Consider the following 14,928-nt stretch of genomic DNA (forward strand, 5'->3'; position numbering starts at 1 on the left):
AAAAATGCAACACTAACGTTTTTTTACTAAACAGAAATTCAAATCTTTCCCAGGACAATGTTTGATGGTTGCCAAATTAGCTAAAATAAATCACCTAACTACCAAATAGTAGCTGCCATTAGTTCAGAGTTTCCGCAAGTCAAATGTAAGACTATTCTTGTTATCAAGAATAACATTTTAGACTTATATAAGGCTAAACACTACAGATTTTTTAATGGTTTTAATGGTCCAGCAGAAAAAAAAATCTGTGTTTCCTTTAATTTAATTATTTCTTAGCCACATATACACAAAATACATACAAAATATAGCCACTATGTTTTTAATAAAACGTAATAAACTAAACGCATGCATAACAGACTGTATATTAGTGATTAGTTATTAATATTACTTATAAATAGAGATTTGCTAAAGGTTTTGTATTGTTGGTGACTGGATGTGTGTTGGATCGATTGGGTAGCATTACATTAAGGACAATTAAGACCTGTTTAAAATGATTTAAGACAAATAAGACAATATTTCTGTGAATTTAAGACTTTTTAAGGCCTAAAATTTAGATTTTTAAATGTAAGACAATTTAAGCCCCTTCACCAGCAGCTACTCCCCTTCCACGACATGAGCAAAGCAGCGGCCGTTGAGTTAGTGAAATGTTCAGTATTACACATTGATTTTTAACATTTGAATATAAGTGCATCGTCCTTGTATTTAAAGTACACTTATTCTTTATACATTAAAAATAATGCTTCAGTAAATATTTCAATAGCCTTGACAATTTCCGACAAATCAAATGGGAGTCGTTGGAATAATTAAAAGGCACATATTTTGCAAAAATCACTTTTATAAGGGGTTTAAAACACAGTTGTGTGTCAGCAGTGTGTGAATATAAGCAGCTTCTAATGGTAAAAATGAATTAATTCTATTGGTTATAATCAGACTTGACTAAAACAGTCTGCAGAAACACTTTGATTGACATTCTACCCTTTGTACGTGTCATCAGAGGGGGAAAGCCCCGCCCACTAGTGCCCATCTCTCCTTCATTAGCATAAACAGCCCTGAGTGAGAAGCAGCCGTCCACCATTTTGAATCTGCCACTATGCTGACACACATGCACCTGTAGCTCCGCCCTCTTCAGAAAAGAGGACAATCTCATTTGCATTTAAAGCGACAGTCACCAAAACAGCACAATTAGGATCAAAGCCTAAACATTCATGAGCTGAAACTTCACACACACACACACACACACACACACACACACACACACACACACACACACACACACACACACACACACACACACTAACTAGGGACATCAGAGACTTATTTTACATTTTGGGAAAAAAAGGTGCATAACAGGTCTACTTTAAGTACAAATAAATTATAAATAAACTATAAGACAATCAAAGTGTTGACCTTGCATGCATTTCAGCCTGTTAAACCAAACGATGACCTTTTATAATGCATAATAGGGGCACTTAAAGTAAATGAAGTCATTCAAATGTAAAATTACCCATGGTGATGGCGTCAAAGAAACCGTGACAGTAATTGGGTGTGAGGGAACTTTCTCTGGGGTCTTGAGAAATCTGCCAGTCCTGTATGGTCCATCTGAAAGCCCGTCCCGCCAACTGCTGCACTGTATCCCCGGGTGGTTTACCTGCACACACATGCATGCAAAATTCCAACGTGTATGACACTGCTGTGCACAGATATTTCCCAATCATAACAGTGCATGTCTATGGTAGTTGTGAAAGAGGAAGCGCTTTGAGGACGCCTAAAAATGCTAAATATTAATACAAAGCACATTTTCGAGCAATAGTCTACACTACCTGACACAAGTCTTGTCACCTATCCAAATTTTAGCCACATTAAATAATAAGTTGACCTCTAGTTGATCATTTGGTATCAGAAGTGGCTTATATGAAAGTCAAAGGCCTATAGATTAGGCTTATTTGACCACAATAAAATATAATTATGCCTTGATGTTGAATGATATCATTAGGACAGTAAGGTCTGACTTCGCTTAGACTAAAGTCTCATCACTGAACAGAAGTAATGTCCAGTACAGAACTTGTGCTATAGGGGAATTGGATGAACTAAATTGGTCATAGTGTATGAGTGTGTGTGTGTATGGGTGTTTCCCAGTACTGGGTTGCAGCTGGAAGGGTAGTAACATATGCTGGATAAAGTTGGTGGTTCATTCCGCTGTGGCGACCCCTGATAAATAAAGGGACTAAGCTAAAGGAAAATGAATGAATGAATGCACACAAAGAAATAACGAATAAAACATCAGATTCCTCTGACAAACATCTGTGATTGTGGTAGAGGAATGCTGTCAGACGGTGCCTTCTCTGATAAACATGAACACACACACACACACACACACACACACACACACACACACACACGCACACACACACACACACACACAAACACTAGTGATGAATTATGTGGCTCTCCTGTTGCTTTAGGAATGAATGCATATGTAGTGTTGTGTGAGAATGACTGTTCACTTACAGAATGATCCTGATATTATTACATGATTCTCTAAAGTACTTGATTCAGATTGGTCGATTATGACATTCCAGTTTACAGTTGAAGATTTACAGATTCAGGAATTTCTCACAGTATTTCCTATAATATTTTTTCTTCTGGAGAAAGTCTTATTTGTTTTATTTCGGCTAGAATAAAAGCAGTTTTTAATTGTTTTAATGCCATTTTAAGGTCAATATTATTCGTCCCCTTAAGCAATATTAGTTTTCTTCAGAACAAACCACTGTTATACAATGACTTGCCTAATTACCCTAACTTTACCCTAATTAACCTAGTTAAGCCTTTAAATGTCACTTTAAGCTGAATACTATCTAAATAGGATATCTAATAATCTTAAAGAATATCTACGCACTGTTTGTTTAAATAACTTTATATTTGCTCATTAATTTTAGATATGCTTGTAAAAAATATAATTTTTATTTATCCTAAATTAACGAATTACTTTCAAACAGAGCTAATCAAGTCATCTAGTGATATTCATATTGCAATATATATTGCAGAAAAGGGCGGCACTGTGGTCTCACACCAAGAAGGTTGCTGTTTTGAGTCCTGGTTTGAGTTTGCATGTTCTGGAATTCCTCTGGGTGCTCCGGTTTCCCCCACAGTCCAAACACATATGTACTACAGGGGAATTGATGAACTAAATTGGCCGTAGTGTATGAGTGTGTGAATTTGAGAGTGTGTGGGTGTTTCCCAGTGCTGGGTTGTGGCTGGAAGGGCATCCGCTGCTAAAAACATATGCTGGAATAGTTGGCGGTTCATTCCACTGTGGCGATGCTTGATTAATAAGGGACTAAGCCAATGGAAAATGAATGAAAAACATAATATCGCAATGTCAGATTTTTCCAATACTGTGCAACCCTATTTGGTGTCTGAGAGTCATCTTCCTGTCAGGTTTGTTTGTTTGGGGTTTTTCAGTGTTTGCATGTTTCCACTCAACTTTTCTAAAGAGAGCTCAGATCTGGACGCTGCGGGTAGTGATGGTATGTGCTGAAGATGGATGGTGTGTTGTTGTTTTTTTCTTGAAAGCACGACGGCGTGTATAAACCTGTCTGACACATGCTTGAGAAACGCCTGACAGCTTTGACTGGCCTGGAATTGTTAGTTGTGTTTGTCAGAGCAGATATATGTTTACAGTTGAAGAGAGAATTATGAGCTCTCCTGTATATTTTTATCCTCAATTTCTGTTTAGCGGAGAGCAGATTTCTTCAGCACATTTCTAATCATAATAGTTTTAATAACTCATTTCTATTGACTGATTTATTTTCTCTTTGTCATGATGACAGCACATAATATTAGACTAGATATTCTTCAAGACACTAGTATTCAGCTTAAAGTGACATTTAAAGGCTTAACTAGGTTAATCAGGGTAAAGTTAGGGTAATTAGGCAAGTCATTGTTTAACAGTGGTTTGTTCTGGAGACAACCCAAAACTAATATTGCTTAAGGGGGCTAATAATATTGACCTTAAAATGGTTTAAAACAATTAAAAACTGCTTTTATTCTAGCTGAAATAAAACAAATAAGACTTTCTCCAGAAGAAAAAATATTAGAGGAAATACTGTGAGAAATTCCTGAATCTGTTCAACATCATTTAGGAAATACTTGAAAAACATTCACAGTAGGCCTAATAATTCTGTCTACAACTATATGTGATTTTCTTATTAAAAGTACAGTGTGTTTGTTTACCATAGAGCTGTTGTACGGCAGTGATGTCGTCCCAGCTGAGCACAGCATTGGAGCTCATCTTCTTATAGTAGGGGGACATGAGAGCATGACGGTCCGGCGAATGCACCAAACCCAGAGTGTGGCCAATCTCGTGCGCCATCACCAGGAATAGGTTGTGACCTTTATGACCGCTCAGCGTCCAGCGTTCAGACATGTCAAAATGAGCTTCACCGCGGAATGGGAAAAAGGCATGAGCCAGAGCTCCACCTGATGAATATACACAAAGATAGCTGAAAAAATCCTGGTAAAAAAGAAAAGGACAAATCAGAGATTGAAGAGTTCACGCACAAACGGAAATTCTGTCATCATTTGCATTAGTTTCTTGTATTTTGATGAATACAAAAGAAGATATTTAAAAAAATGTTGACTGAGAGCACTAAAAGATTGATAGCTCCACCCTAATGAAATGGTAGCTCCACCCTAAAGGACTGATAGCTCCACCCTAAAGTACTGATAGCTCCATCCTAATGAAATGGTAGCTCCACCCTAAAGGACTGATAGCTCCACCCTAAAGTACTGATAGCTCCACCCTAATGAAATGGTAGCTCCACCCTAAATGACTGATAGCTCCGCCCTAAGGGACTGATAGCTCCGCCCTAAAGGACTGATAGCTCCACCCTAAAGCACTGATAGCTCCGCCCTAAATGACTGATAGCTCCATTCTAAATGACTGATAGCTCCACCCTAAAGGACTGATAGCTTCACCCTAAATGACTGATAGCTCCGCCCTAAAGGACTGATAGCTCTGCCCTAAAGGACTGATAGCTCTGCCCTAAAGGACTGATAGCTCTGCCATAAAGGACTGATAGATCCGCCCTAAAGGACTGATAGCTCCACCCTAAAGTACTGATAGCTCCACCCTAATGAAATGGTAGCTCCACCCTAAAGGACTGATAGCTCCACCCTAAAGTACTGATAGCTCCACCCTAATGAAATGGTAGCTCCACCCTAAATGACTGATAGCTCTGCCCTAAGGGACTGATAGCTCCGCCCTAAAGGACTGATAGCTCCACCCTAAAGCACTGATAGCTCCGCCCTAAATGACTGATAGCTCCATTCTAAATGACTGATAGCTCCACCCTAAAGGACTGATAGCTTCACCCTAAATGACTGATAGCTCCGCCCTAAAGGACTGATAGCTCTGCCCTAAAGGACTGATAGCTCTGCCCTAAAGCAGTGGTTCTCAAACTTTTAAACCCGCGACCCCCATTGTAAGATCGTCAAGAACTCGCGACCCCCCACTGCCAAAGCATATACAAACAATAAAAATAGCTTTTTTTTAAGCTGTTCGCAATATTTTAACTATATTTACTATAGATTACAGGGCTCGAAATTAACATTTTTGCTTGGTAACACTGGTGCTTCTAACTTAAAAAATGTAGGCGCACCAGCCAAAATTTAGTGGCTCCCACCAATTATCTGTTACTGTTACTACAAGTTTTATAAACAGATTTATTGCATTTGAAAATCAACACTAATCAAAACTAACAAGCAAAAAAATAAATATGCAAGCGTGAGGAAATATGTCTCAATGAAATCCCGTTATCACAAGAAAAGACATTTTTATAACATAATTAAGTGACCAAAAGATACACGGACGGATATCCCAAAAGATATCCCACAGACTTTGCAGTGAATGCTAGTTATTTTCATAGCAGACTTGAAGCCAATGGAGGTCTTTTATCCACTCTTCAATAAGTATAGCTGGTGGATTAACATTCAGCACATGATCAGTAATCAGATGTGCCAATATTTGTAGCTTTAGGTGTTTCTAAGACAAAATCTGTCAGTGTTGTTTTCATTCTCTCGTCTTCAGCGCTTTACATTTTCGCGGTTGTAGCTCCTGTCATCTGAAGACAGGAGGCGTTGACTGAGTGATTGACAGCTGATTTTAACCAATCATTCGTGTTCAGTTCTTAGAGCAGTGGGCCAATAAGAAGAGCGCGAAGGCGGGGCAAGCGTTGAAGGCTTTGTTTACTGCGGCAAGTTGACATGACAACAGTTTTAAACTGTTCCTGAGCGCTGCGTTCCAAGTACAAAGATGCATTCTGCCCGAATGTGTCCTAAATACTTTATGAATCAGTAATATCTTTTTAAAAATCTGAAAATATTAGCTTTCACTTGTAATACTGAAAAATATTTATTATAATCACTGAAAATTACACAATTTTTAAATAACTCTCGCGACCCCTTGAAATTATTCTGCGACCCCCGCAGGGGTCGCGACCCCCAGTTTGGGAACCACTGCCCTAAAGGACTGATAGCTCTGCCATAAAGGACTGATAGATCCGCCCTAAATGACTGAAAGCTCTGCCCTAAAGGACTGATAGCTCCGCCCTAAATGACTGATAGCTCCGCCCTAAAGGACTGATAGCTCTGCCCTAAATGACTGATAGCTCCGCCCTAAAGGACTGATAGCTCTGCCCTAAAGGACTGATAGCTCTGCCCTAAAGGACTGATAGCTCCGCCCTAAATGACTGATAGCTCCGCCCTAAAGGACTGATAGCTCTGCCCTAAAGGACTGATAGCTCCACCCTAAATGACTGATAGCTCCGCCCTAAAGGACTGATAGCTCCGCCCTAAAGGACTGATAGCTCCTTCCTAAAAGAGTGATAGCTCCACCCTAAAGCACTTATAGCTCCGCCCTAAATGACTGATAGCTCTGCGCTAAAGGACTGATAGCTCCACCCTAAATGACTGATAGCTCCATCCTAAAGGCCTGATAGCTCCACCCTAAAGGACTGATAACCCCACCCTAAATGGCCAATAGCCTGCCATAAAGCACAGATAGTCCCACCCTAAAGAACAGATAACCCAGTCTTGAATGACTGACATTGATCGTGCCACCCCATAACATTTTTTTTTAACAAACTGAGATAAATAATTATTCCTTTAAATAGTTCTAAAATGATTTATATATTCATAAAATAGTTTTATTCTGTCAAGTTGTTTATACAGAACTTTAAAAGTAACATTGATGCATAGCTTTTTCTGTGAAATTGTCACTGAAAGTGTAGCTCACATATTTTGGGAATGTATTTTTGTTCAATATTTTTCCGTTAATGTGATTGGATTAATATATAAATAAATAAATCATTGATCTCGCCATGTGATCTGTCATCTTGCAGAAACTATGAGCCTCGAGGTATCCGACAAGACAGCCTCGTTTTCAGAGGTGGTTCAAGTCGAACACACCTATTAATGACTGATAGCCCCGCCCTAAAGGACAGATAGTCCTACCTTAAAGAACCGATAACCCCACCCTAAATGACTGACAGCTCTGCCCTAAAAAAAGAAAGAAACACACTAAGAAAGCAAAGAAAAGACAGACAGCACCTGGTCCATCAAAAGCGTTCCCCGCCCCATCATTGTGTTCTCCCTCATAGAAGGCCAGCCGTATGTCTGCTGGTCCCTGATGGAGCTCCAGGAATTGTAGTCCGGACACATTACTCCACAGCTGGAATGCTGCACTCACTGCCAGACGCACCTGACCGGCAGAAAGGCTCCGGGGCCAGTTCATGATGCGGTAGCTCAGCTGTTTCTTCTGCCATTTCTCCCCTGTGGAAACAGGAGCAAATATACAAACTTTACAGGTCCCATGAAGTGCTTTGTAATGTAAAAATGTTGTTTTACGTGCGGTGTCATTTAAACTGAAACATGAAGAGAGGGCGGGGCATAGAGAAGCCCCTTCCCCTTTTGAAAAAACAGCATATAGAGTTTCATTTTTATTACAGCTCTACCAGTGGAGGAGTCCATATATGCACATTTAGCAACAGCAAACCAATAAGGGTCACTTGAGAGTTTTTGTATTGAGAAGATTTTTTGTTAGTAGTGAACACTGACATCAGGTAATACAAACATTCTCAAAGCAATGGTGATGTTGTTCTGCTCAGCACAGGTAAGTCAGTGTAAACATGAGCCGAAGTGTGAGAACTTGCCTGTCTGACACGGAGAGTACAGCATGTGTAAACAGTGGATATCCTAACCAGCTTGGCATGTAAACTCAAGGCATAGATAGTAATTAAGGCTCCAACTGCATTTAGTTATTATTAATGATTATGTCCAAACTCAACAACTCTGAAAAACACTCAGAGACAAAACTAAGACAACTTAGTCCATTGATGTGTCCCAATTCGCATTTTATCTGTCTTAAATAGCATTCGAAAATAGAATTAGTGTGAAAAGAGTATGCCAAAGGTTCCCAGATGGCCGACTATTTCAACACAGGCTCATTCTGAAAATGTAGCCCTATATACATTTCTGGAGATCGCGAATTATCATCTTTAAAAGGAATGCTGCGGGGCGGTATGATGTTCCTTTTCGCGCTTATCAGCTGACCGCTTACCTCCATATGGATGGCTTGTCCACTCTTACTAGTTTGGCCAGTGGCTCGCTGTGTAAGTTGGCAGACTTGAGACACAGAGGGGAGTTCCAGAAATCAGGTAAGACAAAAGCCAAAAAATAAAATAAACAAGTAAATAAGAGGGTAAGAATGTGGTAGAATCTGAAAATGTGGTAAAAATCAAGGATGACGCGAGGGCTTTCTTTTTCTAGATTGCTTATGAAAACACTGTCGGTTGGGTTTAAGGAAGGAAGAGGGTGGGTCAGTTGATTGGTCAGTCAGTCAGTCGGCAGCCGCCCTGGTGGATTTACATGATAACAGCAGGCGTGAATGCACTCGCGAGAGAAATTTGAGATCTGAAAAAGTGTACACAGCGGCCTCTGGTGGATTCGTGAAAACAAAAACAGCAAAGAAATGTAGCTCCTGGGACGTATTTGGCGCTCTTCAGAAATGTATATAGAGGTACATACTCAGAATGAGCCTGTGTTGGACTATTTCTGGTAGAAATTGGAAGTGTATAAGCATCAGTCCATGAGCAGCATCAGCTGTGAATCTAATCAACGGAGACTTGGAGCAGGTGTGTGTGTTGCATGACTAGATGTTGTAGTCCATATACCGGCAGATTTGTAGTTCTATGTGATCTGCACAGGCTGGATTGCTAGTGATCGTGACATCAAACAATTATATTTGATTTAAAAAAGTCACACAAGTGCCAGTTTCCCATCTGCCACATCCATAACCAAGCTTTTTCTTAATAAATCAATTCAAATCAATGAAAATCAAAGATGTTTGTTCGAGAGATAGCAAGTCTTATCCTGTTGATGATCATTGTTACTTTTGGGTTGTGCAGTTTAATTTACAAAATTTCTACAAAGTATGTTGTAGACTGCAAACTCACAGAGTTTATTCGTCACATCCATAACGCATGTTTATTATCCTCATTTAAAATATAAAACATGCTTACAGATGATTGATATTTGTCTGATTCTGAAACTCTGTGGTTAGTAGATTTGGGAAATATAAACAGATGTTTCATATAATGTTAACATATACTTTCTCTGTGAATTTGTGTGTTGAGTTTTTACTGCAAATGTCTCATCCATAACGCTGGAATTGCTCAGAAGTTAGTAAATGTGTGAGATGATTTACCCAACTGAGTGTAACGCTTCTTACGGAGATGCTGCCCATGTCTGCCCGTAAAGATGCCGTTTATTCTGTCCTGCCAGGCATCAAAGCTACCGGCGTCTGTAACCCCACAGCGGGGTGATGTCATCTTTTCCAGAGTCGCAGCATCCAGACGTCCAGTGACAGGCAGCCAAGACAACCACTGAAACTCTCTGAGAAAAGACCACAAGAAGGAATAGCTGCACTTCACCAGGGCTACACAGTATATCACAAAATGATCTTTGTATTTTCGTATTATGTTTAGAGTTTAACACATCCTCGCATACCTTTTTCACCAGGACAAATGTTCGGGGCAAAAATTTGGTGCATTATATGGACGTAATATCCATGACGTTACCCATAGGTTTCTGAACAACGCAAAAGAAGCTACCTGTAGGCGTGGGCAACCGTGGCCATTTTGTTCACACTAACCGGGGGCTACCAAACAAGGCCAAAGAGGCGGAGCATGAGTGGAGCTACCGACGCATGCTGGCATTTTGCTTAGACAGGTTTTTCTTTGGGAGAAATGCTTAATACTTCATTACCTGCGACTCGTTTTTTTGTTTCGACCACATGTGCTTGGTTGTCTACTGAATACAGACTGCAGCGAGGACATTTTAAACCCCCGGGCTGCGGACCGGTACCGGTCCTTTGATCAATTGGTACCGGGCCGCACAAGAAATTATTCATTATTTCCGTTTTATTTATTATCTGAGCGATCTTTTATTTTGAAAAATGACCATATTTGACGGCTTTATCTCGGTCACTTGATTGCCAAATTTAACCCACAAGCAGCAAAATGAGTAAGAAACAGACTTGGAAAGTTTCTTTGCAAAGGGGAAAAAGGCACAGTGAAGGACCTGCAAACTGTCAAGGAATAGATCCGCCACCCATTTGTCAACAAATAAGGTGAATCCAGCATGTTTGTGCAAGAAGATCGACTCCTAAAGATCACAAATGACGGCTGTTCACATATTGCATCTTTTCATTTTTTTCCAATGGAGGCGCGTGCCATTTGGGAGCGACACGTGCAAGCGGCACCCACTTAAAAACATCTTTAGGGTGCCATGAGCACACTGCAAGTCACGTGACATGAACTGACCGATAAAGCTTCATATTTTGTATGGAATAAACACATTTCAGTAGACTAATTATCTCAGAAAAACCCTGCAGTGATTGGAGCCCAAAGATTAAACCCAGAGCTGAAAACTCTGACTATAAATGACTATAACTCTTTTCTAATAACTGATTTCTTTTCTCTTTGCCATGATGACAGCACATAATATTAGACTAGATATTCTTCAAGACACTAGTATTCTGCTTACAGTCACATTTAAAGGCTTAACTAGGTTAATTAGGGTAAATTTAGGGTAATTAGGCAAGTCATTGTATAACAGTGGTTTGTTCTGGAGACAATCCAAAACTAATATTGCTTAAAGCGGGCTAATAATATTGACCTTAAAATGGCTTTAAAAGAATTAAAAGCTGCTTTTATTCTAGCCGAAATAAAACAAATAAGACTTTCTCCAGAAGAACAAATACTGCAGGAAATACTGTGAAAAATTCCTGAAACTGTTCAACATCATTAGGAAAATATTTAAGAATAAAACAGGAGGGCAAACAATTTTGACTTCAACTGTATTTTATATATAAAGATATTTTTATATGATATGTATACCAGGTTAAGAGTGCAATGATGCAGTTATGATGATGTCAGCTTTGGCTTTTAGCACTCCTGTCTCTCCATTTACTGTACTGTAATGAAATACAGAGTAAAAGACACAATAAGTGCTAAAACGTCACAGGATTTACCTGATAGCAGTCTTGACTTCAGCTGTACGGTAAGTTTCATTGTCTTTATACAGGTATCCATACTGCTCCAGAAAGCCCTGCACACAAATGCATCCTGTCATACTGTCTGTACATCATAATTCATATTATTCTCAAATAACTTTGCTTAATGTGCTGATACGGTTCTTTTAAAGTTACACTCCAACACTCTTACAACAACTCCAATAGTTTGCTATCAGAGCATTACATCTGGTATTCAATAAATAATAAATATCAGCACAAGATAGCACAGATAAATCAGTGCATTTACCCATGGATAATGGCTAATTGTCTGCGCTCTAAATAAAGCATTATTTGAGATGTAGCACAGACACAACAGACACCAAAACCCAAATAAGCATCGTCTGAGATGAAGGAAGTAAGATCTGTAGCGATGTGTGCTTTAGAAGATAACATGATAACACTTTAGATTAAGTAACAATTCACAGCATTAACTACTGGCTTATTACCTGCCGTTATTAAGATACGAACTGTTTATTGGCACTTATAAAGTATGATCTTATTCTACATCCCTAGTCCTAGCCAATACCCAAACCTAACTAATACCTTACTATTAATAAGCAGCAAAGCAGTAATTTGTTAAGCTAAAGTCTTAGTTAATGCTTTGTTGATAGCATGAATTGTACATTAAAATAAAGTGTGAACAAAATAAATAATAATCCTTATAATTCTACAGCGATCAGACAATATACTTATTGCTGTAGTGCTTGTATCGAAATTGATGTTAAAGATTATTTTGTTGTGTGAGAAAGTATTGAAGATCAATGATTTTATTGAACTACCTTTCTGAGTTACTAAAACTACTGGTAACACTTTAGTTTGTCACAATTCATCCTATTAACTTCTGATTTATTACCTGCCTATTATTAGGATATGAACTGTTTATGAGCACTTATAAAGTATGATCTTATTTTACATGCCTCGTCCTAGCCAATACCCAAACCTAAACCCAACTAATACCTTACTGACTATAAATAAGCAGCTATTTAGAAGTTTATTGAGCTAAACGTCTTAGTTAATGGTTTGTTAATAGTGTGAATTGTACATTATAATAAAGTGTGGCCAAATATGTTTAAGTTACTGTAGAATTTAAAGAAAGAAATACTAAAATGAACACCCAGAAAGAAGAAATACTACTATATGACGAATTGTGGATCAATTAAATAAAATAATAAAGTTTTCTTATTTTAAAGATTGCATATATTTTGTAAAACATATAACATGTATATAAATTGAAAACATTTATATAAAACACACACATTTATATATATATATATATATATATATATATATATATATATATATATATATATATATATATATATATTCAATGTGTGTGTATGTGTATTTAAATTTTTGTTGTTGTTTTCATTAACTATTAACCTGTTTTGTCAATACAAATGTATTTAGTTTACTAAATATTTACTTGTTAAGCTCATGCTGTTGCTCTGTATATTAAGTGGGCACTTTTATTATTGGGTTGTTTGATTAGTACAACGGTTACTAAATTGTGGAATACGATCGAGAAAGAAAACTCAAACATCTGTACTTCATTTTTAAAAAATCAATAAAATATTGAAATAAATGAATCAATTTTCAAATTATATCTGTATATCGTGTCAAAATATCTCTGCCAGATATCAGAATATGAACTGCATATATAAGATGCTGGAATTTTTGACCAACAGAATGTGAGATAATAAATGATGAAAGCAATTTATATGGGCTGAATTTAAACAAACAAAATAAATTGAGTAATGTTCAGCTAAATTTGATTCTTTAAATTCACCCTATATAAATTATTTGCAACTACTCAAATAAAAAAACATTGTGTAAAACCAATTAACCATTTCTTTAGTGTATAGCAGATATTTCAGTTATGCTATTGTCAAAATGTCACTAAATTCAGGACACGTCAATAACGTAAACATGAATGGGGAATGTGTAATTACAGTACACTCACAATGAAAAAAGGCTCCTTTTGGATTGACTGCGGATTTTATGGCTGAGGCAATTATTCTGAATACAGAACAGCCTCACTTTCCATCGCTGTAAGGCATGGCAGAACAATACACGTCTCAGAAATGTTTGCATGCATTTGTATGACTAAACTATGCGCGTTGTTTTTGATTTAATTAACCAGAATATCCCTGCGTAGACGCTATCGGTTAGATGTATACATTATTTTATCAGTATCTCTGAGGTCTTACCTGAGCAGGTGAGGAGATTGGGGAGCTGTGAGAGGTCTGAACACACAGCAGCAGCAGAAACATCTTCATTTATCACCGCATTCACTGTACATTTATAAATGCTGAAATGTGGCAAATCAAAAGTTACATCCAATTAAATGTAAAAATAAATATATATACAGCGAGTAACGCACAGCTGGACGGCTCTGACATCAGTGAGGAAAGAGAGTAACTTACCGTCCAATATAAATTCTTTGGTTCGTTCCGCCTCCAAAACGCACGGGCGTCAACTGAGGCTCATTTATTTTACACACGATTTATAGCTTCACTATATGGGAGCCCGTTCCCGCCAATGGATTTTAAAAACAAACCGTTTTAACCGTTACACTCACATCTTTTCCTCAGGATTGTTCGATGTAAACTCGAAATTGTCTGGTTTTAAGTCATAAAAGTGACAGTATAGGTGCTACAACTGGGCTACTAATTTAATTCTAATGACTAATATTGACACCTTTGGTTTATCAGATAAAGTTTGCTTGCCATAACACAGTTATGTAAAGAAAAACTAACACGAGGAGTAAAGTCAGAGCCCTATAAAGCAAACGCTCACATCTGTGGTGATGAAAATTATGATTTCAGTAGACATCTCAGTTAAACAGTTAAACTAAAAGTTAGTAAGTAAAACTGTTACTGGTACTGTTTGTGTATGAAATGAAATTTATTTATTTTAAGGCTGTGACTGAAGTCAGCTGTAGTTTTGTGTTTCTCTTCAGTATGTACAGTGCTCAGCATACGAGTTCACAAATCTCATTTAGATTAATATGTTCTATTTGAAGCTTTACAATTTTGCCTGTTCAACTCGCCAATGGCTGCAGCTCAATGCATTTAGGCATGTAGACATGGTCAAGACGATCTGCTGCAGGTCAAAGTGAGCATCAGAATGGGGAAGGAAGGGGATTTAAGTGACTTTGAACGTGGCATGGTTGTTGTTGCCAGACGTGCTGCTCTGAGCATTTCAGAAACTGTTGATCTACTGGGACTTTCACGCACAACCATCTCTAGGGTTTACAGAGAATGGTCCAACAATGAGGAAATATCCAGTGAGAGGCA

At 38.1% G+C, this 14,928-nt stretch overlaps 1 protein-coding gene across 1 annotated transcript in view; it reads right to left on the minus strand.

The window, feature by feature from the left end:
- mmp28 (matrix metallopeptidase 28) overlaps nucleotides 1-14,023 on the minus strand; it is a 19,903-nt gene extending 5,880 nt beyond the window's left edge. Inside the window, exons 1-6 of the mRNA XM_056473889.1 lie at nucleotides 13,840-14,023; nucleotides 11,591-11,667; nucleotides 9,764-9,951; nucleotides 7,609-7,830; nucleotides 4,234-4,479; nucleotides 1,505-1,648 (exon numbers count right to left, since the gene is read on the minus strand). Of these exons, the coding sequence (XP_056329864.1) occupies nucleotides 1,505-1,648; nucleotides 4,234-4,479; nucleotides 7,609-7,830; nucleotides 9,764-9,951; nucleotides 11,591-11,667; nucleotides 13,840-13,908 (946 nt within the window). The 5' untranslated portion in view covers nucleotides 13,909-14,023. The remainder of the gene's footprint in view (nucleotides 1-1,504; nucleotides 1,649-4,233; nucleotides 4,480-7,608; nucleotides 7,831-9,763; nucleotides 9,952-11,590; nucleotides 11,668-13,839) is intronic.
- Nucleotides 14,024-14,928: the final 905 nt, after the last annotated feature.

This window comes from Danio aesculapii, chromosome 15 (assembly GCF_903798145.1).
Source record: "Danio aesculapii chromosome 15, fDanAes4.1, whole genome shotgun sequence".
NCBI classification, from domain to species: Eukaryota; Metazoa; Chordata; class Actinopteri; order Cypriniformes; family Danionidae; genus Danio; species Danio aesculapii.